The following is a 25,788-nucleotide window of genomic DNA, read 5'->3' on the forward strand; positions in this document are numbered from 1 at the left end:
GTGCCACAGCCCTTCCTGTCCTGTGCTGTCCCAGGGCTGAGTGCTCTGTGTGTGCACACAAACGTGGCTGTGCCCCAGCATCTGCCCCTGCTCACAGCTGTGTTTACTTTATCGTGCGTATGGAAGAAAAGAGGATTATTTATGATCTAATCACGATGTGTTCCCCAAGCAAAACATTTTCTGCTCTGATTTATTGCTCACTTTAGGCCTGCCCCCAAGCATTGTTCTTATATTTGGAGCCAGTCACATTTTTTTCCCATTTGGAAATGGAAATCCTAAATGTAATGGCATATTTAATGGAAAAGAACCCTGACAGTTACTTGGAGGGAGGAGGAATTTTACTTCTCTATTTTCCCATTTCATGTTTGTTTTCTTTCTCACCTCCTTCCTTTTATTCTTTCTCTTATCTCTAAAAAAAGGAAGGAAAACCACTATTTGGAGGCAAGGTGGGAGCAATATTTTGTCCTCATTTTCAGCTGAGAGATTAGAAAAGTTCAAAAGTTTTACCCAGAAAAAGTCCACATGAAAAGTACCTGTCATTTTCTGATTAGCACTGTGATACTATTGATCAAAAGTATCCAGCCAACAAACCTGTGTAAATTAAACACGCTTGAGCACTCTATGGAGCCAGCATTTCTTGGCAACTACAAAAGAAATGCTTTTTCTGTTTTAATTCAGAGAGCTTTACAAAGCTTATGCAAGTGGCCTCAGAGCTTGGGTTTCTTTTTATCTCACAAATATCAAAAAAGAGAGGTTCCCCCTCCCACCCCCCCAGCCTTCTCTTGCTAAAGACTTCTCGGAGAACCAACAAAATCAAATTAGTTTTGTAGGCTGCACTTAGAAGATAGAGGAGAATGCAGGTCTTTAACAAATTGAGCTTTTCTCCCATGTGTTTTCTCAGGAGTTTTGATTCAATCAATCTCAGAAGAGTTTTTACACAGTCTGAATAAAAATTCTTTTTAAATCAATTTTTAAACCTTTCTCCCTTCCTCCATTTTTAATTCCCCTCAGTAGCTCAGAATTCCTTTCTGTTCTGAGGCATGAAATCCCTTTAGCTCTATTGCCTACCCAGCAAAGGAGAAGAACAAAGCAAGAGAATACGAAAAAGAAAACACCCCCAAGAAAATAATTAAATTTTCTTTTTTTACCAAAAACCTTATCCATCATTATGCCATAAGAAAACAACAACAACAAATTATTACCAAAACATACACTTTTTTCCCCTGTCTTGTGGGAACACAGACTTCTATCAAGCAAGAGAGAATCCTGTGCTATTGTGTTTGGTTACTAAGATGGATGCACAGACTGCCCTGGCTGTAGCCTCCAGGAATGTTGTCACCAAACAAATGTTGCCATTAAAGTCTTGGTAAGAGGTCCTTTAGGAAAGGCCAGGAGAAAAACCTTTTTTGTTTTTTTCTGGGGGGGGTGTTGCGTAGGAAAACCAGCTAATAGCTAAATCTGGAAGTACAGCTGGGTGCTCTTAAATTAGAAATCTTTAGGAGGTCTCCCACACATCCCTGCAAGTTTGCTGAAGAGTTGTGCATTGCTGCAGATATGTTTCACCTCCTCCAGATTTTCTGTTTCTTGCTAAGCTTCTCCAAGGCTTTCAGCCTCTCTCAGTTAACTCCCCAGTGTCTCTCTGGCCGGGGTCTCACTCCTCTTCCATCTCTCCTTCCAATTCTCTCAGTTCCTTGGGATGGTTTCAATCCTGTATCTCAGCTGCTCAAGAGGACAGAAAATTGGCTCAGTGGATTTCTCCCCTTCTCCATCAGCTGCCCCTGTTGTTTATCTCATTAAGGAGAAAAATAAGCTGATCCAGATGTATGAGTAAAAAACCACTTATTTTCTTACCCATTTTCTTGCATCACTCTTCCCTGCAGGCAGTTTGATTGTTATTTTACAATACAGGCAGAAGGTAATTTTCCTACATACAGTGTTGCTTGGCCTTGAATCTGGGGGATTGTCAATTTTCCCCTGCTTGCAGCTGAGAATAATTTTTCAGAAAAGATGGTCCTGCTGCAGCCTGAGACAAGCAGCACAGGGTTTGAGCTCTGCCTTGCAAGGACTCATGCACAAAAAGCAGTATTCTGCAATCCTGGATCTTAACCCCACACAATTTAGATACTTGTAAGAAATGGGATTATCTCACCAGAGAGGTGGGCAGTTTTTCCAGAATCAGTGATTAGATATGAATATATTGTTAGAGATATAGGAGAGAAGTAGTCATTCCTCTCCTACTAATGATACACAAAGCAAATTTCTTTAAAAAATGTGAATATTTACCACAGTTACTGTGTAGGCTTTGAGGCTCCCACGTTTAGTGGGAGGAAAAGAACAACAAGAAAAGAATAATAATCAATTACGGTTCCTCAATGCCTTCCTCGCTAAGGCTAAAGTGAATCTTGGTTTGGAACTAAAATAGAGCAGAATTCTCGTGCTCATTGTTTCAGGAAAGATCGCAGAAATCAGGTGCTTTGGGCTCAGGGCCTCTAGAGGTCACCAGAACCTAATTAATGAGCAGAGCTGAACCCGTGTGTGAAGTGCAAATTGCTTCGTTTTGATTGGGAATTTCCAGCTCTGGGTCTCCCCTGCCCCAGGAACCCGGGCTGTCATTGCCTGGAATCACAGAATCCGGCCCAGAAATTCCCTGCTGGAGCTGGGCTGGGCAGCTCCCTTTGGGGACAAGGGGGGACAGTCCCCTCAATGGCTTCTTCCCTCTGCGCACTGTTAGGATTTTATCCCGTGTATTTGTGATAAATCCTGCCCTGGCACAGCCCGAGTCTCTTGTGCCCCCAGGCTAACTAAGGCTTTGCCACACCTCGGCAAGCCCAGGGAATTCCAGAGGTGTTGCCAAAGTGTACATGGGGCTGCCAGGTGTATGAAAACTTTGGGCACTTGGCAAGGATTCTTCTACCTAAATCCTTCCCTTGCAAATTACAATCTGCACAGGAAACCCTGTGAAGAGCATGGTTCCCTTCCAGGTCACTCTGTGCTCTATTTACAGGAGAGCTGCAATTATGATGGATGGTTGTCATGGGACCTCCTCTGCCTCATGCAAGAGCAGAAGGGAAAGCTCAAGTAATTTCCCTGGAACTCCCGGCAGGGTTTGGGAATGAGACAGGCTAGGGAACTTGGTACAGTTGAGGGAGACTGTTTATTTCAAGACAGCAAACAGAAGCTGATCCTTTCAGGAGAAATTCCTCTGGGGAGAGCAAAGGTGTTTATTTTGGGAGCAGTCAGTGGAACAGAGGCCTATGATGTGTCTGGAGGGGGATTTTTCTCTCTGGAAATCCAGGAGTGCTGAGTGGCCTGTACCCTGCCAGGATGCTGAGGGTGCTCTGGGGGGACTGCTGCAAGGGGGTCCCCACAAAGGGCTCCTTGCCTTTTAGGTACAAAGCACTGCAGGCCCAGGATGCTTCCTTGGAGTCCAAGGAGTTTTTCTGGATGCAGAGCAGGAGATGAGGCTTTGCCCCTTTTGCTGCTGTCTGTGGCCCCTCCCTGGCCATGTGGCAGCAGGTGACTCCCCTGAGCCTGCTCTGGAGCAGCAGCAATAGGATCTCCTCGAGGGTGTTTGCAGGGATTAGCAGGTGTGTTATTTTTGCAGACTGAGCTGTGACGCTGCAGGCTGGCAGCAGGCCACGTGTCAGTTCCTAATCCCAGGCAAAGCCCCCGAGAGGTCACTAAAACCATAAACAGAGGTAAGTGCCCACCTAAAGGAGGTCAGGATTATATTCCTAGTAGCATACCATTCCCAGAGAGGAAACACTTCAGCCATTATTTATTTCCTCCCCTTTCAAAAGATGCACAGAGTTAAGGGCTTCCCTCCTCAGCTCCCTTTCAAGGCAGGGTCCTAGAGAAACCTCACTGTTTCTTTCCCTTTTTCAAACAGCAATCTCATCAATTTCTTGGTGGCTGCCATCTGTTGCAAGCAGAACACTACCCCTTTTGCTGTTTACAGTGCAATTAACCTTCAGCAAATTAGCTTGTGACTGTCATGAAAGGATTAATTAAGGCAACACACCCTTGACTTGTTCCCACCGTGCATTTATGCGGGTGCACCCACGGCTCTGCCAAAGCCCTTCCAGAATCAGGGGAGTTGTTTTTATCCTTTCTCTATTATCCCAACAAATTTGCCAGCCAGGGGAGATGCTTGAGGGATGGGCTCCAGCCATGGAAGTGGCTGTGGAGACAGAAGGCCTGGCCTTGCCCAGCAGTGCCGGCGCTTTCCCGCTGCCGAGTGTCACTGCCCTGGAATCAGGATGTGGGGCCATGACTCAGCCAGCTCAGCTCACAGTTGCAGCTGAAGCAGCCAAAGGATGAAGCTGCTTCCAAAATATCAGGCTGTGACGTGCTGCAGCCGTGCTTTGGAAGCACAGCCTATTTTGCCTAGCACCATCAGATTCCATCTGGATTCCTGTGCCTGGGAGGCACGGGAGGCCAGGGCTTCCTGAGAGCCCAAGCCCCTGATCTGTGCAGATGTGCAGGATGTGTCTGGGTCAGCAGACAGCCCTGTGCTTGCTCCAGGCTTGGAGAATCCTCAGGGAGATAAGCAAACTCTCCCAGCTCCAGCACAGCCTGAGTGCTGGTGGAAAATGGCCTTTGGCCAGAGAATTCCAGGATGGTGGCCCTGCCTGTGCTCCTCTTCCCACCAGCTGGAACTCCTGGCAGAGAGGCAGGGAGACTGGTAAAGGCTGTCATGTTTTAAAGCAAAGCAGCTTCTTGTTGTTTAATCCCAGATGGCAACTAAGTACCAGCAGCTGCTCGCTCACTCCCACCTCGCCTTCTGTAATGGGGAGGGGAATTGACAAAAGGCAAAACTCATGGGTTGAGATAAGAACAGTTTAACACTTGAAATAAAGTAAATAATAATAATAATAATAGGAAAAAGAGAGATGAATAAAGCCCACAAGAGACAAGTGATGCACAGTGCAGCTGCTCAGCCCCCTGACCACTGCCCAGCCTGTTCCTGAGCACTGGTCAGCCCCAGTTCATGTGGACACCACACTCTGTGGTGAGGAATATCCCTTTGGCCAGCCTGGGTCAGCTTCCCTGGCCGTGCTCCCTCACAGCTCCTCAGTGGCAGAGCACAAGGCACTGCAAAATCCTGGATTCAGAGTAAGCACTGCTTAACACACTGATGGTTTAGGTGCTGCTGTGAACGTTGTTCTCATGCTGAATCCAAAACACAGCCCTGTACCAGCTACTGGGAGGAAAATTAACTCTATTCCAGCCAAAAGCAGGATACAGCTGCCAGAGAGGATGTGCTGAAGGCAAAAATCTCAGGGCTGAAAGCTGCAGGGGAGCAGCTGCTGCACAGCAGTGCGGGTGGTGGCAGTGCCAGGAACACCTGCATTGCTTTGTTCTGCTGCCAGCAGCCCCTGCCTCACACTGTCCTGCCCAGCATGGGCTTGTCCTGCTGGAGCTCTGGCACTGCCACCTCCTCCTCATGCTGAGAAATGTCCCACAGATTGGATCTGGGAGGTGGCATCAGCCCAGGGCCTGGGGGCCTCTTTTCATACCACAGCATCACCTCCACTCCTCAAAGTTAAAGAGAATTGTGATCTCTGGTAGTGACCCACACTCACATTTCTTTGTCACTGAGATTCTCAGGGCACAACACAGCCATGCTGTTCTGACAAACCTGGGCAGTATTTTCTAATTACCATCCAATGTAAACCACTTGCTTGCATTTCTTTGGCTCCATTAATTCTGAAAGCACAGCTAAAGTAAATAAATAATTAACTTTGTCTGTGCTTTGGATGGGCCAGGTAATACAATGTTGTTATTCCTTGATGATGAAAGTGTTAATTAATGTTGTCTCTTATAAAAGAAGAAATCAGGTATAAAATTACATCATCATTAATGCAGTTCTGCCATCTCTTTGCATTTCTTCTCTGATTTCTGAATGCCATCTAGGCTAGAAAACTTGGAGGCTTTCAGGGTTTTGCATTCATGTGTGCATCCTAAGGAATCTGGAGTGCATAGAGACCTAGATGCATACTGTTCCCAGCCTCCTCCTGGTTTTCTCTGATGGAAAAGTACTCAAGAGTCATCTTGGATGATTCCAGCCCTGGGGCCCTGGGCAGCAGCATGCTCTGATCCTGAGGTGTGCATAAACACAGCCTGTGGTGACACAAATAGGTGACAACCACTCAGCACTACTGGGAGGAAAGGCTGGAACAGCCTCTGATGTGATGAGGATGAGCTCAGAACTCTTCACACTCTTCTGGAACAGACATTTCTGTCCATATTCAGGGCACCCAAAAGCTGGCAGGGAGGAGTGAGGGATGATCCCAGCTCCAGCCTTACCCTCTGTGCTGCAGCAGTACCTGGGCAGGGAGGCAGCTGCCCAAGCCCACAGTGGAATCAAGAGGCTGCAGCTTCACAGATGATTACAGCACTGCACCACAAATTAAATAACAATAAAATTAAAACAAAGCACAGTTGATAGAGGATAATGAAACTGATGAGTGTACTAAATCATTACACAACTACCTCTTACATGATTACAAAGTCCTTACTAAGGACATGAAAGAGGAGTGACCAATGCATTTTGCTGGGTTTATGGACCTTATTTGGAAATTCAGGTTCCTATCCAGTTCCTTAGAGATCTGTGTCTTGTCTTATTTAGTAGCAAAAGCTAACCAGACTCCTGCTGCCACAGGAACTAGAAATCAAAGTCTCAAGATGTTCCCACTGAGCCTGAACACAAACTCAGTGTACACCCAAGTGAGTGGCACTTTGCCGTGGTGCACTGAGCTGTCACATGGGGCCAGCTGTCACACTGTGAGGGACAGTGACCTCCAGCAGATGGGCAGGGTGCACTCCTGGCCATGCTAACCCTTTTACCTGGGATGAATCCGACAAGGATCCCAGCTCTGAGCCCTTGGCATCACAGGATTGTGCATCCTACTGAGGGTGAGTTCCACCAGCCCCAGCAAGACTGTGGTGGGAAAGCTCACCAGACATGGTGGATGTGTAGGTTCTTCTGCTGCAGGAGAGGAGCAATGGCATGTGTGGGGCTGATGAGCTGTTCCTAATTTCCATTGAGTCAGATAAGGTAAAATAATCCTACCTCAGTGAATTGGGTCATTGGCAGTGACCTGTTCTGGAAAAGTGGCCTCTGATGCAGAAAATCTGGTGTTAAGGCACTTTTCATTTCCCTTTCCAGGTGAAGCACAAGTTGATTAGGAACACTAAGATGATTACCTCTGCTTTGCTCTATCTCTCAATTATGCCCTAATTAATATTGATTAAAATCTGGCAAAGGCAGCTTAAAGCACCTGCTGGGGTTTTATCCTCAGTTACTTCCTCACCCAAAACCTACAGCTCTCAAACTGCTCAATGCAGTGTGACTATTACAGATCCAGCTGTACCTGTGGTGGCTGGAGCCTCCTCCCACAAACTGCACCTTTGGTCCAGCTCTTCAGGGAAGGATTTGGCATGGCAGCTCTTAGCTGGGGGTCCCTGGTTGTTAATGTGAGATCCCAGGAGAGCAGGCTTGGGGTCTCCTAGTTTTAGGTTTAAACTAAATGTCTCTCCCCCTGTGGGTGCTGGTGAGGCCACACCTCAAGTGCTGTGTCCAGTTCTGGGCCCCTCAGTTAAGAGGGGCCTTGAGGGGCAGGAGAGAGCCCAGAGAAGGGAACAGAGCAGGGGAAGGGCCTGGAGCACAAGTCCTGTGAGGAGAGGCTGAGGGAGCTGGGAATGTTTAGGCTGGAGAAAAGGAGGCTCAGGGGTGACCCTTATTGCTCTCTGCAGCTCCCTGACAGGAGGGTGTAGCCAGGTGGGGACTGGTCTCTTCTCCCAGGTAACCAGGGATGGAGGGAGGTTTAGGTTGGACAACAGGAAGGATTTCTTCACAGGAGGTGTGATTAGACACTGGAATGGGCTGCCCAGGGAGGTGGAGCAGTCACTGCCCCTGGAGATGTGTAAGGAGAGGCTGGATGTGGCACTCAGTGCCCTGGTCTGGGTGACACAGTGCTGATCCTGGATGTGGCACTCAGTGCCCTGGGCTGGGTGACACGGTGGTGTTCAGTTACAGGTTGGACTCGATGATCTGCAAGGTCTTTTCCAGCATAAGCCAATCTGTGATTGTGTGAGGAAAGCCCCAGAGGAGTGCAGTCGTGAACTCTGGGCCCCCTTCACTCCCCTTCCTCCCTGGCCCCTCACAGTGTGTCAAGGAGCATTTTAAGACACAGAGAAACAGGTCCTGGACCACTGGGATGGGAACTGCACCGGGATAGGAACTGCACCAGTGTGAAAAATATATATTTTATGGCTTTGCGCAAATATTAAAATGAATATTGTATGTGTTATGTTAGAAAGTAATGCTGTATTAATTCTCTTAAGTAGTGTGTTAAATATGGTTTTAGGTTATAGCATAATGTTAAAATAGAAACTATGCTATGTAAGATACTTTTTTAAAGAGAGGACTCGCAGCGAGACAGCAGCCACAGGACACCTAAATCTTTCAGAGAAAGAGAATTTATTGTTCTCTTATTGAGTTCTTCTCACCTCAGTCAGCTCTGAAGACACCGTCAGAATAAAGAGGAAGAAGCTGACACTGACCAGACAGAATCCTCTGTTTGAATGGAATTTATGCATCCGGTATGAGATGTGTGAATATGCAACAGGCTATTGCTTTTAAGGGTTAATCCTCTGTTAACGTGTGTCTTTCTTCGGGCTTATTTTGCCCAGAAGGAGGTACAGGACTGTCCGTAACTCTGTGATTCTATTGTCTCATATTGTCCTAATCCAAATTGTCCAAATTATTATTACACTAATTGTATTACTATTTTTATAACCATTTTATAACTATTAAACTTTTAAAATTTTAAAACCAAGTGATTGGCGTTTTCCACACCCGGGATGGGCACTGCTGGGAACTGCCCGGAACGGGAACTGCCCGGGATGGGAACTGCTGGGAACTGCCCCAGGACGGGAACTGCCCCAGGACGGGAGCTGCCAGGAACGGGAACTGCCCCGGGATGGGAACTGCTCCGGCTCCAGCCTGGATCGGGACCCGCGGGTCTGGAGCGAGGGGGAACAGCCCCGGTCCCCGCGGGGCCTGCTGTAGAACCAGGCTGCTCGGAGACAGCAATCCCTGATAGGGAATATTTTAAATTATCTATTTCCTACTTACATTCATATAATGTACAGGTTTTGTTTATATTATCCACTGAAACGCACGCTGCAGTGTCTCAGACTGGGCTTTGTTTGCCGTTGCTTTTAACGCTGTAAAATCCCGCTGTGGGAACCGGGACAACTCCGCGAGCGTCGCTTTTGTTTTCCTTTGTGCAGTAAATATACTGACTTGCATTGCACGGCCGCACCCGAACTCCCGCCCCTCGCAGCGCCTGACCCTTCCTATCAGGATCCCGGGGCGCTCCCGTTTGTCGGTGCCCGCTCCCAGGAGCTGCCCGCGGTCCGTGCCCGGTGCCCGCCCCATCCCGGGGCTCTCCCGGTGTCCCGGAGGATCTGAGGGAACGCCGAGGCTCCGCCCCTTCCCGCGTGACGTCACGGCGCCGGAAGGGTCTCGGCGCGCTCGTGACGTCAGCCCTTCCTTCTTTCCCCGGGAGGCCGGAGTGAGGTAGGAGTGGGGCGGCCGCGGTCCCGATCCGGATCCGCCGCCATCCGCGCCCGGGCGGCGGCGGGAAGGGGCAGGGCGGGGATGGGGCACGGCCGGGGCGCCGCTGAGCGGGCCGCGGGTGTCGCTGAGCTGTCCCCGTGTCCCCGCAGGGCACCATGGGCCGCGTCATCCGCGGGCAGAGGAAAGGCGCGGGCTCCGTGTTCCGTGCCCACGTGAAGCACAGGAAGGGCCCGGCCAAGCTCCGCGCCGTGGACTTCGCCGAGCGGCACGGGTACATCAAGGGCATCGTCAAGGTACGGGCGGGCCCCGGGCCGCTGCTCGGGGGCTTCGGGCACCGGGGGCCGAGCCCCGCTCCCCCTGCTCTGCCAGCACTGCCCGCGGCCCTCTGGCCGGGCCTTATCCCGTCTGGTCCCGATCCAGCGTTCTTTGCTTTAAATAGATCATATTCCCTGAAAAGTTAAACTCTTCCAGGTTTATGAGAAGATCTCAGCAGAGGGGGCACCCTTAGCCAGCTTTAGTGTTTCTGCTGGAGCTTTGCTAAGAGTAGCAGCACCAACGTGGTTTTATGTTGCCTAAGAATTCCCTGTGCCTCAGGAGTCTCCCATGTAGGTAGTTGTGTATTTAAAAAAAAAAGAATCAAATACTTGTAAATACCAAGTGATATCCATCATTTTGGTCTTGAGCAGTAGGAGCAAGGCAGTAGCTGTACTTGGGTATGCTAGTGGTTCAAATTTGGGGTGTGCTAGTGGTTCAGGGGTGATGCAGGGATTTTTCTTAGGTGTCAGGGACTGTGGAGTGCCAGCAGGGCTACTGGCTGCATGGATGCTCTGAGCAGCCCTCCAGTGTTTTACAGCACGGTCATATTCACTTGGAGAGAGAATTTTCTTCACTCTCACCCAGCTGAGGTGATGGTAGAAGGTGGGTAACAGGGTTTGACTTGAGCTTGGTCCTACACAGGAGATTTGGCCAGCAGGGCTGAAAAAACGTCAGCAATGGACACCAACAGTTTGTGAGCTGTCCTAAAAAACAAACACGTTAAAGATGGGTCACTCACTTGTCTGTAGCCTGTAAATGGATGGTTGGGTAATTTAATCCCAGTGTGCATCAGGAGCAGAATGCATGTGTTTTTCCAAGTGTGAAAGAAACAATAAGTTGTGCTTCCTTACTTAGGACATTCAAAAACTTTGTTTTAGCTGATTTTTAGAAATGCTTCAATCCCAAGGAAACATAGGGAGAAGTCTCTGCATGTGCCCAGTTCTGTCCTGCCCAAAGGTGGTGGGGCAAAGTGAAAGTGGATTTCTTACATGGAGAGACTGGATTCCTGCAGAATGTCAGGAACAAAGCTGACAGGATTAGCTCCAAGCAGCACACTTGTACAGGCATTATCATGTGCTCAGTGAATGGTTTGGGCTGGAAGGGACCTTAAAGCTCATCCAGTTCCAGCCCCCTGCCATGGACAGGGACACCTCCCACTGTCCCGGCTTGCTCCAAGCCCCGTCCAGCCTGGCTGTGAGCACTTCCAGGGCTCCGGGGGCACCCAGAGCTCCTCAGGGCAGCCTGTGCCAGGGTCTCCCACCCTCACAGGGAGGCAGGGGCCGTGTCCCGCCCTAGAGCAGCTCTGCATTCCCACAGGACATCATCCACGACCCGGGGCGGGGCGCGCCGCTGGCCAAGATCGCCTTCCGCGACCCGTACCGCTTCAAGAAGCGCACGGAGCTCTTCATCGCCGCCGAGGGCATCCACACCGGCCAGTTCGTCTACTGCGGCAAGAAAGGTGGGGTGGGCTGGGGCTGGGGCTGGGCTGGGGTTTGGGCTGAGCCGGGCAGGCTGTCCCAGCTCCTGGAGTTCGGGATGCCGGAGTGCAGGACCCTGCTGCCACAGCCCTCCCGTGTTCAGCAGGGCTGTAACCCCAGCCCAGGGCCCCCAGTGAAGCCGTGTCTGCTCTCCTGCTCTCTGCAGCCCAGCTGAACATCGGGAATGTCCTGCCCGTGGGCACCATGCCCGAGGGCACCATCGTGTGCTGCCTGGAGGAGAAGCCGGGGGACCGCGGGAAGCTGGCGCGCGCCTCCGGCAACTACGCCACCGTCATCTCCCACAACCCCGAGACCAAGAAAACCAGAGTGAAGCTGCCCTCAGGCTCCAAGAAAGTCATTTCTTCTGCAAACAGAGCTGTTGTGGGTAAGGAGCCATCACTGTGAACTTGTCACTGGGCGCTTGTCACTGAATCTTCCCAACAAGGCCCCACTTTTAATAACCACCTTGAAAATATGTCATGTGCAGGCTGGACAGTGTGCTCAGGTGCCTGGCTAGTATTTTACACTTGCATTACTTTTGCATGTTGCTAACCTGAATTTGGAGGTTTGACCTAGTGAGAGGACAGAAAAGTAGATGCTCATTGTCCTCAGGAATTGTCCAGCCTGTAAAATTTGCAGTTCTTCGGGAAGGACTTAACATGGGAAATGGCATTTTGATTTCCTGCTTCTGGTGCACTGAAGGAGCCTGTTGGTGGTGTCTGGTGGGTGGAGTGTTCGGGGAGGTCTGACAGGGAATGACAAAGCCACTGCCAGGAAGCAGAGGCTGCACCAGGTTTGTTGTGCACCTGGCTGGCAGCTGAGATGGCTGCTGGTAACACTTGCCTGCCTCTGCATGGAAGACACCAAAATGAGTAATCTGGTGTGTTAGTCCAGTAAAACTGACTCAGTAAATCAAGGGGGTATTTAACCTCAAAATTCTTCACAGTCTCCTGAGCTCTTTCAGTTCATACTTCACTTGAAAATGTTGCTCAGGAAATCATTGCAGTAAAAGTGGCAGTGCTGTAGAAAGAGAGCTCAGTCCGTGTGTGCTGGATCAGAAAGAAGGCTGTAGCTCAGCTGGTGTCAGTGTTGGTGCTGGTGTGACCGTTGCTGTCCCTCCCTGCAGGAATCGTGGCTGGGGGAGGCCGCATTGACAAGCCCATCCTGAAGGCCGGCCGTGCCTACCACAAGTACAAGGCCAAGAGGAACTGCTGGCCACGAGTCCGTGGTGTGGCCATGAACGTGAGTCTGGCTGCAGCCATCCCTGTCCCCTCCAACAGTTCAGGGAAGCTTTGTGGGATATTGGGAGGAGCCTGGCATGCATCTGGGAGGGAAACTTCCCACATAAATGTGCAGCCACGGGGTGAGTTAGCAGCACTCGATGGTGACTGCACCACCTGAAAAGTGAAGTAGTTACTTCTTTGTCCCCTTGAGCCTGTTGATTTCTGTTGAGCACCAGTTTCTGTGGTTACATTGCTGTCTTGCTTCCCCCCCGGGCAGCCTGTGGAGCATCCCTTCGGAGGAGGCAACCACCAGCACATCGGGAAGCCCTCGACCATCCGCAGGGACGCCCCGGCGGGACGCAAGGTGGGGCTGATCGCCGCGCGCCGCACCGGCCGCCTGCGCGGCACCAAGACCGTGCAGGAGAAGGAGAACTGAGCTCCCAGCCTGGGGGCCACTCAATAAACCTGTACAACACAGCCCGTGTGCAGTCCCTGGTGTCTGCTGCTGCTGCAGAGGGGGTAAAGCTGGGATCGTGTTCAGCACGGGAAGCTGTGAGTGGAGATTCGGGGTTTTTGCCCTTGCCTTGCAGAGCAGGGATTCTCCCAGGCAGCACTTGCAGTCTGTAAGCTGCTCCTGCAGGCTGGAGTAACGCTGCTGTGGATGCTCTTGTGCCCTGGTGTGTTCATGTTGGCCTGGTTCTGTGGAAGCTGGGGCCTGACAGAGCAGTCAAGTAATCCTGTGGTTAAACTTGGGAATCTGGCAGAAAGGATGCTCAATTTCCTAAGTTCAGAATCTCTAACATAATGTGTTGTTATAGGACACAAACACAAGCACACACCGCTGTTCTTAAGGTAAAGAAAAAAGGGAAGTTTATTTTCTGACTCCATCATTTATAGTTTTCTAAAAGTGACAGTGGCTTGGAGGGTGACAGTGCTACTTCTCTAATGACACTAGACAAACCAACAAGTCTGTCAACTTTCTCTTCTATAAAGGAATACAAAACTGAGTTATTTACAGAAAGTGTGTGAGAAAGTTCACTACAGAAATGTCAATATCAGAAGGCTTAGGAAATCTTTAAAAAACAAAGCGACAATAATAGTTTTCCATTTTCATCTTTTGGGGCAGGGGAACCTTGAGTTGTAAACTTGGGAAGTATTTCAGCTGCTCCCACTGCAAGGTTTGAGCTTCCTTTTGGAACTGTGAGGCTCAAGTCAAATGAAAGGTGCCAAAAATTCAAGATGTCACACAGACTGCCCCCTCATCAGTTTTTGGGAAGGGCAGACAGCTTCAAACATGTCTTTGCATGTTGGTCATGATGGGATGTTCCAAGGTGCTGCAGTAACATGGGCAGCAGCACCTTGGAAGCTGTGTTCTCCTAAGAACAGCTGTCCTGTGAAAAGCCAGCTTCTGTAATGCAGTGAGAAAAGTAATGGGGTTTAGTGCAAGATTGCTTTTACAGCTTTGCTGGGCTGGCCTTAGGAGGGAGAAATCGCTGAATGCAGCTGGGGCTCAGCTTCGTGTCTGAGCACACCCAGAGCCAGGGCTCCTGTTGATCTCAGCAGCTCTGGCTGTGCTGGAGGGGTCTGAGCCAAGGACCAGACTTCCCTATATGGGAATGACTTGCTTTGATGGGAACCCAGTAGAATGCAAAGTGAGAAAAGTAATTTCTACACCCACGCACAAATCCAGTGCTGGAGCTGCCCATGTGTGTCTGAGGAGGGAAAGGTGATTTAAAAAGCCCAAACCACACCTGGAGAAAGGCATCAGAACCCATCAGGAAGAAAAAGCAAAGCAAAGGCGAGTTTTGTTTGTTTCTATTGCTCCAGTTCCATCAAGGCCTGAAGCTCACATCTGTTCTTGCCATGAGCTCAGAAGCTCTTGGGTTCCTGTGCTCTCCTGACAGGGCCCACAGTGTAACACTCCTCCCAAACACCATCAGAAGAGCAGCTGAAGTATTTAATGTTCCACAACAATTTGCATTAAATGCACCTAAAGGATTCACAGAAAATCAAGGTTCCCAACCACTTTTGGGCCTCTTGATGCTGTATATTTTTTTGGGAAGAGGGAGATGGATACTGACCCTTGGCTGCCTCTGCTGGCACTGCCCACCAGTGTTCACAGCCACAGGATCAGTGCACCAAGCCCATGAGTAGGGAGTAATTAATACAAATTATTAAAAACAAATAAGTACCATATTGCAGGGTTTAATGCAGCTCCAAACACATTTAATGTAAACACATAGGATGCAATGCCAGAAGTCTCTAAATTCACACAGCAATATGAGGACTGCAAAGATTGTTCTCCCTTCACCAAACTCCAGATGCAGCCACTATTCCAGTGCTAAAAGTCTGTGAAAATAAACATGAGGGAAGAGGGAGTAAGATAAAGCAAATAAACAATGGAAGGCTCTAAAGAAACCAACCTTAAATGAAATATTTAAGTAATATATTTTCTAAACCAAAAGCCTAATTTAAGCTGTAGAATAGAAGTGAACTCCAGCAGTTTACACGACAGGGGAAGTTCAGACAATTAACAATGCAATAAGAATTTAAAAAATACCCATTTAATGTACACAGGTGAGTTCCTAACAAGCTTAACCTCGGGCTGGGAGGATCTGTGAAAGCCCTGAGCAGAAAATGAGAATGGGGCTGAAGTTGGGCCAGTCCCTGTGCTCTGTGGGCTGAGCACCAGGCTCAGGCTCAGCTGAGCAGGTCAGAGCCCTGGGAGCTGCTGAGCACAGGAAAGCACAAACCTGGCCCTGAGGTGGGAGGGGCTCAACCGAGGCAGCTCCAACACAAAAACACTTGGAAATGTAAATGAAAGTAAAAAGTAGAAAGCACACGGCTCCTTCTGTGGTCCTGCCCTTCTACCCCCACTGCCATTGTATGGAATCATGGGCTGGTTTGGGGCTGAAAGGACCTGGAAGATCATCTAGTTCCAACCCCCCTGCTGTGGGAGTAATTATGTAATGTGTTGTAATTATGCTTTAATTGTGTATCATAATCAGCAACCTCCTGCTCAAAGCAACTGTTTTAGCAGCATGACAGAATACCCAGTCGATTTGCTTGAGTGGGTTATATCCAGGGTACTTCACTTCATGGAGGAGCATCTCAATTCTCAGCCCCAATACTGCACAGAAGACATGAGCTACTATAGATACAGTCAAACTTAAAAACCAAAGCCATGCTCATTAGTAAAACAACAATAATAATGATTATTATTATATTATTAAACCTCCTCACATAAAGATTAGCACAGTTACAGAAATCTTGAAATGAAGCAAACTGTTTTAAAGAAAGATGTTAAGTGTTCCTGCAGAATTCTCAGAGGTTATTTCCAGTATATGGCTTTGTCTGCTGAAAGAAAAAAATTTAAAAACTAAAAAGATATGTACCAGTGAAGCACTAAAGCCTTCCTTTAGAAGGGCTTCAGATTCCCATCTACTGAAAGAGCAAACAGCATTTTCTTTACACTTTTTTAAGGGTGTGTTGAGAAGCACCAAGTGCTACCTAAACATGGACAGGTATCACAAATTCCTTCCCGGTAAGAGAACCCTCACTGACATCACTGTGCGCTGCCAACACCCCCAGGGAAGCAGTAGGGAGGGTCAGGGAAGCAGGAGGGAGGGTCAGGGAAGCAGGAGGGAGGGTCACTTCACCCCGAGGTTGTAGGAATCCACAAAATCAGAGAGTTTTGGGAAAGCTGCAAAAGGCAGGCCCCAGAGACAGCAGAACTGTGATTGGAGCTAAGCAGTAGGCATGAGGTAGGTCAGTAGAAAAATTATTTAAAAAGAAAAGCAAAGACAAATAGAACAAAGGTCTGTGTATTAATGCTTGTCTAGAATTATACCCTAAGCTACAGAAAAGTTTATCTAGCAAGATATTAGGAAGTTTGAAGCTTAATAATGGGGTTCTGTGTGTTGTGTTTTAAGGGTTACAAGCAGGTATTGTGTTAAAAATAAGCAGCATTGTTTTAACCAAAGGTACGTGTGCTTATGGTGGTTGGATAGAGCTACTGTCAATGTGCTTTTGCTTTGTGTGATTGGTCAAACAACTTATAAAGTGAGTTGTAACATTAAGTTCTTAGTCTGCTGCCTGGGATGTGAGCTGGTGGCATCTCCCCATTGTCATAACCATGTAATGAGAGTGATGCTGGAAAATAAAACAGCTCAAGGCACGTTCCACAGCAGCCCCATCCCGTTTGTGATTTGTACATGGACCCCAGCCGGCGATAGAGGTCCCTGCCCCGGGGCTTTCCACAGCTCCACTCCCAGCCCCACTGGCCAGCCCTGAGAAACCAAAGGGGAGCAGCTCTGCAGGACCCACAGCCTGCTACACACTGGGGCAGGCAGGGAACAAGTGCAGAGGGAGATGCAAGGGAACAGTGTGAGGGGAAAAAAGGCCAGAGCAAACCCATGCAGGGAGTTTCTGCAAAAAGAAGAGAGGGAAACAAGCTCCAGCAGCAAGATCATGATCCTGACTGTTGTGCTGAAGTTACCAGGTAAGTTATCTATCAAATACAAGGGAAAAGCTTCAGGCTGTGTTTTCAGCTAATGTAAAAACCACAGGAGCCCAAATTCTAAAAGGTTGCAGGGAGTCAGGTGATCAATAAATCTTTACAGCCTCCACAGAGGTTAAATTAAAAAATGGCTTTTTTTTTTTTGTCCTGTGACATTAACAGATTCTCAGAGAGAAATGTGAGAACAGAAACATTTATGGGAGTTGTTTTACATTTTTGCTGTTTTCATCAAATGCTTTCTTCTCCCAGTTTACAGCAACCCCCCACCCCCAGTGATCTGTTGGGATACATCCAGAGTTTACCCAAAATTCTCAGTTTTGCCACCATGTTGATGTCCAGAGAATTCACACTCACATCCACTCAGATGGGCGACATCGACTGAACAGCCAAGGACAAGCTCAGGTGTTACAGCATCACAGGAGTGTCAGGGTTGGAGGGACCCCCGGGGCCTGCCCAGTCCATCCCCCTGCCAGGGCAGGGTCACCTGGAGCAGGTGACACAGGAGTGCATCCAAGTGGGTCTGGAATGTCTCCAGAGGGAGACTCCACAGCTGTTCCAGAGCTCTGCCACCTTCACTGTAAAGAAGTTCTTCCTCATGCCAAGCTGGAACATTTTGTGCCACCTGCTTCCATAATGTCCTTTTTAATTTGTTTTTTTATTTCATGTTAGTACAACAAATTCCCAGAAATTTGCCACTGTTCTCCACTTCCATTGGCATATTTTCAAGAGCAAACTTTGGGAACCAGAGGTTTCCAGTAGCTCTCCATTGACCCACCTCTCATTCCTTTGGGAGATGGCCCTTGGCTCTGGCAGAGCAAAGCAAAGGGCAGGCCCAGGGTCACAGCAGCTGCCCAGCACTGCACCAGCTCCTCTGGGCCCGGAATGTGACAGGAATGTGACACTGTCCCTGCAGCAGCTGCCACTCCCAGAGCCTCTGGCCCTCGCAGGCACGAAGGTGATGCCAGGAGCGTTCCCAGCTCATCTCCAGCCACCACAGCACCATCAAACCACTCTGGGTGCACAGGAGGGGCAGAGGCAGCAGCAAACCTGGCTCAGCTCCAGCTTTATTTATTCCGTCTTCATCACAGCGAGTCTCCTCCACCGACAACTTGGTTATATTGCATTTTAATAAATTCAACACAAGAGGCCTCCACCAGCCCGTTCTTCAATTAAGTCCACATTTTATTTATGGTTTGCTGTTGGTACTTCAATCAGATTTATATATACATAATCTAAAACCTACATCAAAACCATGTTGACTGCTCTGAAGACCGAGAGAAGTGACACGATTGAAGTTTTCTTCCACAGCTCTATGGTAAGTCTACATTCCCACAGCAGTTTTTGGTTCAGGTTGCAGAAGTGTTCAGAATGCCAATGCCAGGTCTCTCAGACTCGGAGTGGGAGGGTTACAGTTCTCGTTCAGCATTTCAGTCTTACACACAACCACAGTAGCAATCAGTAACATTTTTTGTTCTAGATTAACACGTGGGTTGATCTGCAGAATCCTGGCTTTTCACATCCCCACATCTCCCTTTCCAAACCCTCACCAACACAGCTGGAAAACCAAGTCCCTCCCTGCAACTGCTGCGTAATTTGAACATTAATTGTGAGAGGATTTGATGCTACTTCACACGGGAGGAGAAATGTTTGAGAGTCCTCACGGTGCCCCCTGAAAAACGCCAGTTCCTTCACCTGGATGCAAACACAGGTACCCCAAACAATTCCATTTATCCCCAGGGAGGCAGGACGGCAGTGCCTGCCCAGCAAACAGCCCCACCAGGCATTTGTGCACCTCACCTGGCCCGGGGCAGCTCCCGCACGGCCGGAGCCGCTCCCAGCAATGAACAAGAGGTAGAAAGGATTCACAGAGCAGCTTGTCAAGGCCCTCGCTCAGCCCGCTCCCTGCCTTTATCTGCTCAGAGGATTACACTTGGTACAGATCTCAGAGAAGAAGAAGAAGAGTAGAAAATGCTTTACATGCTACTTAGTCTGAAGTTGCTGCTCGGAGCCCTGTGGCTCAGGACAGGTCTCACACAAAGGCTCAGCAGGGTGTGCGGGGCCAGGCAAAGCACAGCTCCAGCTCCCCAGGATTTCACACAGCACGACCTCTCCCTTCAGCAAAATATTCCCATTTCTGCTGCTTCACCTGTCCTCAGTCATGCACAGCAGGCAGACAGAATTGGTGAGTATCAGTAAGTCCTGAAGAACTAATCTTCACTTTTCTAAGCTTTGGAATTTGCTTCCAGAAGACCTTCCGAGGACTTTAAAGCACCTACCAGATATTTAAATACAATCAAGTATATTAAGTGTCCAACTTTCTTTTCCAGAGTAGATTCCAGCAAAACCTACTGCTTTTATTCACCTGTAGAATAATGGTTCAATATAGAAAATGAAGGGAAAAAATACCCCAAACAACAACCAACCAAAAAAACCCAGTAAGCTACAAGCTATTAGAATTCCAGACTGCCATCAGTAGCACAAAGCTTTCCTACCCCACATAAATGAGAAGTTTTAAGAGATGACAAAGCCCAGCTGGTCAAGGCTGTGGCTGCTGCTACTGCACTGTGAAAGGCTCCAGGCTGCCTGGCAAATTTGGGTTTTTTTTTCTTGCAGCAGCAAACAGCAGGACTGCAGGTGTGGGTAAAAACAGGAGGTAAACAACCATCATGGCAAGTGAAGGGATTTGATTCCAAGAAAATACAAAAATACTGAATATAAAAATGATCCTTGCAATCCAGAGTGAAAAACTCTGTAAGAATCACAATAAAAGATGGACAGGAATTTAAGAGTGAGGGACAAGAACTGAGCAGCATTTTTCAATAAATAAAGCTACAAAAAAGGCCAATAATACCTTTAAAAGCTGCACCTACAGAGGTATCACTACAGCAAAGAAACAGAAGTGCTCACTTAATGGCTCAGGTGAAACCACACTTGGAAAGCATTCATCCAGCCCTGGGCATTGTATGAAAACAGGGACAGCACAACACCACAGCAGAAATGTGGATCAGGGAACAGCTTAGAGGGGAAAACCAAACACTGAAACATTTTGCTCTGGTGTGGACCAAAGGGGACGTCACTGCAAATCAGACTGTGCAGCTCACACCACTTTGGGCAAAATACACCAACTTACTGGAACAGCAGTTGCAAATTAAGAACAAAATTTAACATTATCAGACACTTTGAATACTATAGAAACAGAGAAGGGAATGATCTTATTTCCCTGCACTGGATGTTTTGCTATGGTCAGATTGTGGATGAAGTCATGGAACCTTTTTCCTCTTGTTTCTTTACTCAAGGTTATCTAATGGTTAAAAACTAGAAGACATTTTTTTGCACATTATTTTGACCACTGAACAATGACCCTGTCATTTCAGAATTGTGCTGCTGTGATTTAAGGCTATATTAAATTCTTCCAAGGAAACAGCCTGTAGGTCAGTTTTATTATCAAAAAGTGGCTTCAAGGAGTTCTAAAGCTAAAAAATACAGAGTTGGGTATTTAAAAATCTGATTAAAAGTTAGCCCTTATTCAGGAGTGTTTTTCTCCTTCAGAAACTGTTTCCTCCATGCTTGTTTTGATTTGTCTGCAAACAAGAGCTCTGTCTTCTGTGCCACCCACTGACTGAGCTGGCCTGACCCCAACACATCACCAACTCCCACTCTTACAGTGCTGAGATCAACTGAACTGGCACAAATGCTGCAGAAATCCATGGATCCACCACAACTTGTGTTAGAAAATCAGAGTGCAGGATCGGGAGGTCTGAATTTAATGCTGGAATCTCTTGTCAGCACCCTTCCAGACACAGCCTACCCTGACAGACACTGCAGGGTGGGGCTGTGCATTGCTCTTGTGAATAATGACACAGGAATGGTTACTGGACACTTAAAGCCCAGGGGAGACTTTTATCCCTTAGGAATAAAAGGAAATTCGTGGTAAGAACCTTAGGAAGTTCCAGTGTGAAAAGGGACAGTGCTCAGGCTGGGGTAAAGCCCTTCCTGCAGTCTGGAACAAGGAGGGCTGTGCTGACATGGCACCCACTGGCAGGCAGGGCCAGGGACACCCTGGGATGGCACAGAGGGCACACACAGCTCACTGTGAGCCCAGCTGCCAGCCAGGAGAGAATTCAGAGCTCTAAGAGAGGTTTGGAGTCACCTTCCCCACCAGACACCCGCAAGGAGAGCAGGAATCCTGCAGGAGGAAGCAGCTGGGATCCCTCCACTCTGCCTTTGCCACTGCAGCACCACGGTGCAGCTCCTGGTTTGTGCCAGACACTTCCCACTGCTCCCAGAAAGCCTCTTCTGGCTGGCTCCAGGCAGGGCAGCTGCACCTTCACTGCCAAACCTCACGGCTGGGGGAAAGCGGTGTCATGAACATCATGGAGGGCATGAAAAGTGAAAAGAGCCAAAATCACTGTGGTCCTGATTGTGCTGTGCTGGAGCAGAGCCACAAATGGGAAAATCCCACACCTGTCCTAAGAGATGTGAGGTTGGCATCAGCATCTCACCCTCCCAAAAATAATGGTGTGTCTTTTGTCATGGGGGAGAGAATTTGCTTTCAATGTGGATTTGAAAGTGTGGGCTAACAAGGTTTAACTAAGATATTTAAATACTTAATTGGTTACTCTGCAAATTCCCCAACAGGCCACTTCTTCCTCTAATTTATACAGTCAATCTTCATTTTTAGTTAAATTCATTGCACTGAAAGCTTCCCTGCAATGCCCAGTAACTGGAACTCACACCAACAAAAACATGGAGCCACTTTGCCCTGACACAGCTCATCAGCCTATTCATTTCTGGCAAAAGACTTAAGAGGTAGACAAAATTTATTGAAATCAAAAATGAAGTAAATTGCTACAGCAGCCAATTTTTGCCCATTTTAGCTTTGGCAGAATGGCTAATCTCATTCTCTCCTGGATCTCAGGAAATATACAGGAAGTTTTGGAACTGTAAGTGCTTTTTCATGATACATATGCTAAAACACACAAGCTAGGCACAACAGAGTGGCTGAGAAGGCATAATAGCAAATATGATTAACACAAATCTCTCATGTTGTCTAAAGTTCCAGTCAGAAAAATAAAAAAAATCAATGGGGGAATTTCATTTCTTTCTGGCTCGATTTCAGCAAGATGCACAAGCTTGAAAAACAGAGAACTCAAATTTTCAGAGCTTGTAGTCAGCTGGGAAAATAATGTGAAAAATTCCAAGTCAAGCAGAGTCCTGTTCTGCTTGTCCATTCCCACAAGTTTGGGTCCTGCAGGACAAACAAGCTTTGACAGAACCCTGAGCCATCTCCTTCTTGTCAAAGGGGTAACACAGGTGCAGGTGACCAACTCTGTGACCAAAACATAGCACATTTACTGATACACAAACAGTGACTGAATTCTTTTTATATATGGCTGTACTATTTTTAACACTGACAGTAGCAAGTGTTAAAAGCTGAATTTAGTCACTAAACAACCACAAGCCAAATGTACAAGATGGAGAAATTCTGCTCAGTAAGGTTATGGATTTCCACCAAGGTCAAACCACACACTAACCCTGACTCAACATCACCCATGGATTTTCAGTTTCTATGTATTCCACGTTACACCGCCAGGAACACGAGGAATTGCTTTACTATTTATTGGCTCATTTTATGGAAGACCAGAGATTCCCTAGAAACTGTTCTAAACAGAAAACAGGACTGAAATCAGTGATGGGGGAATGGAATCTTAGGCACTTTGAGGGGTACTGCTTTAGAGTGTGCCATCACCACGGAGGTATCGCCAGGTGCAGTGCCTGGAGTCCCCTGCCAAAATGCTGCGACAGAAACGTGCATATCAAACGTTTTGCTTGTACAGTATTTGTTAAGAAGTACAATTCAAAATGGTTTTGCCCGGAGTGAAGAAAAAATTGCACCTTACACTGGAGCTGCCTGTTTAAAAAGCAACAGCTGCAGCAAACAATATGGGTTTACCCTTCTTCATGTCACAGAGATGCACAAAATCCTCAGTTTGCTGCCTGGAAAACAACTGCCACTGCAGCCAGTCCCAATTCTGGGGCAGGGCTGGGTATGGCTGGAGAAAGCCACAGCCTTAAAGTGTCACAGGTCTGACATGTCTCTACAATCATTGCACTATTAAAAGCAAACACATTTGGCAAGGCTGAACTAGCACATTATATATTTTACCTATATAGTACAAAATACGTAATAATCGCCTCTGAGATAGCCTGTTTAACAATTACTGGTCCAAATAAATATTTCAACTTGAGAACTCAGGGTAGAATTTTTGTAGTTAAAACCTCCAACAAGCATCCCCAAACATAAATGGGAACACGTTATCCAAATGTACTAAATCCAGGTAAAATGGTAGTACTAAAAAACTATGAAGAAAATCTGAATTAACTTGAGCACTAGGAAAAACATGGAAGCATAAAAGTGATCATCGCTACACAGCATATTCAAAAATCTTCTGTGTCTCTCCCTTGTTACACTAAATGCCTAAGAATGCACTTGGACTGAATTTTCCATTGTTCATTTCAAAACTACAGACCTTTAATTTGATAAGCAGCTTTGTTTCTATCAACTCATTTGTAAAAAACACCATCAAGCTTGTGCTCTTAAATATATATATGTATATATAAAAACATACAAAAAGTACAAGATAAATCACATTAAGAAACTTTTACAGTGTAATTGTCCTGATTATTTTATTCTTGAGGGCCAATTTTTTTTTTTGTGCACAGAATCTCAATGTGACTGTTGTTCCAGAATTCAGCATAGTGCCACTGCACAGAATTCACCTTTCTGTGCAGTCCATTAAAAAACAAAACCCCAAAAAACAACACACACCACAGGACAAAACATTCTTCTTAAATCAAATTCTATTTGTGAATTCAGCAAAATAATTTCTATAAAATAAAACAGCAAAATATTTAAATAGTATAGGGTGGGCTGTATCTGTTTTGCAGGGGTATTTGGTTTTTAGACAGGTTCCAAAAAAATTACACACATTCAAGTTACCAATTTTCATTTAAATACAGTATTTACTGATGCGTTTCTTTAAGTCTTTAAACAAATGTTTATTCTGGAATAGAGATACCTCAGAATTGTATTTGACTAACCAGTAGTTTCTTTTATATTTAAACCCTGCTTCTAATGTTAAGATTTTCTGTATAATGGATAAAGAGCTAAGACAATTCTCGCTTTCAAGTAGAACTGTGAACGAGCAGAAAACCAGCAAGTTAACTTGGTGCAGTGGCACTCACAAGTACTCTGTGATTTTGTTGACTTCCACTTCACTGGGATGCAGTAGAAGGAAAGTGTTAGAAGTTTATCTAATAAGCTCTACCAAAGAAACAAAACAAGCACACCAAATACAGTCTATTATGCTCCAGGCATCCTGGCATAGCAAATTTTTGCATATTTGTTTTAAATCTTTTAAATTCCTATTACTGAAAACTAAGTGTTCTTTATCCCACCCAGAGAGAGAACTGTCAAACATCAGATGTGAGGAACATATGTGAAACTGAAAACCACTTGTTTGTCACATTTTCCCTCCCCATTTTATAGTCTAGGTGTAAGAAGAAAAAGTTCTGAGCAATACAGTTGTCACATTGGGACAACTGCTGTCACGCTTGTTTTTTTTTTTTTTTCCCCTCATTGGCTACACTAACTTGGTGTGAAGCCATGCTAAATGTTACAGCATAACTATAGCTTCAAAGTGATTAACCTAATACCAGAATGAAAAAGGCAATGAAAAAAGATCTAGAAACAATGTTACATCACCAATTTTCCACATCAACCAAATAATTAAAAGGTTACCAGCCATTACGTTGCTCATAGTAAAATTGACTCCAGTGGCAAAGAATTAACATGAAACTATTTTTGTGGTTGACATGGATAGGCTTTTTTGTAAAGGAGTTGATCCAACTGCCATGAGGCAGGCAACACTGGTTGCAGAGCGCAGCAGATATATCAAGAAATTATTTTTTTGTTTTTGTAGATCTGTGAGTCTCATCAAGACAAAAAAAAATGTTTCTTGCTCAAGAATTAACAGTCAAACATTAATATACTATATACACCTTTGCCATTTACACATTAGCATCAGGCCATTTATTACAAAACACTATACACTTTCCACTGCAGGCGGGTTATATATTGACAGCAATTTTCTGCAGATAAGACAGTGAATAGACTCTCCACTCCATGTTGATTAGGAATAGTTTTTCTAGTTTTAAATATTAGCCAGACACAGAGAAAAGTTGGACTGTAAGGCCTGGGTGCACAGTCTTGATGGAGCAAGTTAATTGATTATGTGCATTTCACTAATCTTTTGTCTGAGGCGGGGACACTTCTTCACTGCCTTCGAAGTTTTCTTGTGCTCGTTGGCCGGTTCGCTGAGGGTTGTTCATATGGTGTGCTGCCGGGCCCGTATATGGCTGTCCATGCACGTGGTTATTCTGCAACAAAGCACACACATTTCAAAGGGATTTAACCCTGTGGGCTGTCTCCTGACTACCTGCTGTCCCCCTTTCAACTCAGACCTCTGGGAAGTGTCCTCAAGCACACCAACTTCTTGTGTACCCACATGGTATGAACACACATCCCAGCTGCTTCATTCTTCTAAGTCACACCTTGCACTTACCTGGCCAATTTACACACAAGGGAAACAAACTTGTAAAGAT

General features: G+C 46.9%; 2 protein-coding genes across 4 annotated transcripts in view; one reads left to right on the forward strand and one right to left on the reverse strand.

Annotated features, from left to right (window-relative positions):
• The first annotated feature begins 9,330 nt into the window (after window positions 1-9,330).
• On the forward strand, window positions 9,331-13,082 carry RPL8 (ribosomal protein L8). The gene is made up of 6 exons (XM_064706513.1): window positions 9,331-9,589; window positions 9,739-9,882; window positions 11,222-11,363; window positions 11,549-11,767; window positions 12,509-12,624; window positions 12,883-13,082. Exons 2-6 carry the CDS (start codon window positions 9,745-9,747, stop codon window positions 13,039-13,041), a joined length of 774 nt encoding a protein of 257 aa, XP_064562583.1. The 5' UTR covers window positions 9,331-9,589; window positions 9,739-9,744; the 3' UTR covers window positions 13,042-13,082.
• Window positions 13,083-18,285: 5,203 nt separating this feature from the next.
• Window positions 18,286-25,788, reverse strand: part of USP9X (ubiquitin specific peptidase 9 X-linked) — a 102,780-nt gene continuing 95,277 nt past the window's right edge. For all 3 annotated transcript variants that reach the window (XM_064706546.1, XM_064706536.1, XM_064706528.1), the window contains one exon: window positions 18,286-25,563. In XM_064706546.1, coding sequence (XP_064562616.1) covers window positions 25,429-25,563 — 135 coding nt within the window. In that variant the 3' untranslated portion in view covers window positions 18,286-25,428. The remainder of the gene's footprint in view (window positions 25,564-25,788) is intronic.

Source organism: Zonotrichia leucophrys, chromosome 1, assembly GCF_028769735.1.
Source record: "Zonotrichia leucophrys gambelii isolate GWCS_2022_RI chromosome 1, RI_Zleu_2.0, whole genome shotgun sequence".
Classification (NCBI taxonomy): Eukaryota; Metazoa; Chordata; class Aves; order Passeriformes; family Passerellidae; genus Zonotrichia; species Zonotrichia leucophrys.

Coding starts and splice junctions, on each gene's coding strand:
- RPL8 (XM_064706513.1), top strand. CDS start 9,745: ATGGGCCGCGTCATCCGCGGGCAGAGGAAAGGCGCGGGCTCCGTGTTC. Junction 9,883..11,221: donor ACATCAAGGGCATCGTCAAG/GTACGGGCGGGC, acceptor GCATTCCCACAG/GACATCATCCACGACCCGGG. Junction 12,625..12,882: donor TCCGTGGTGTGGCCATGAAC/GTGAGTCTGGCT, acceptor CCCCCCGGGCAG/CCTGTGGAGCATCCCTTCGG.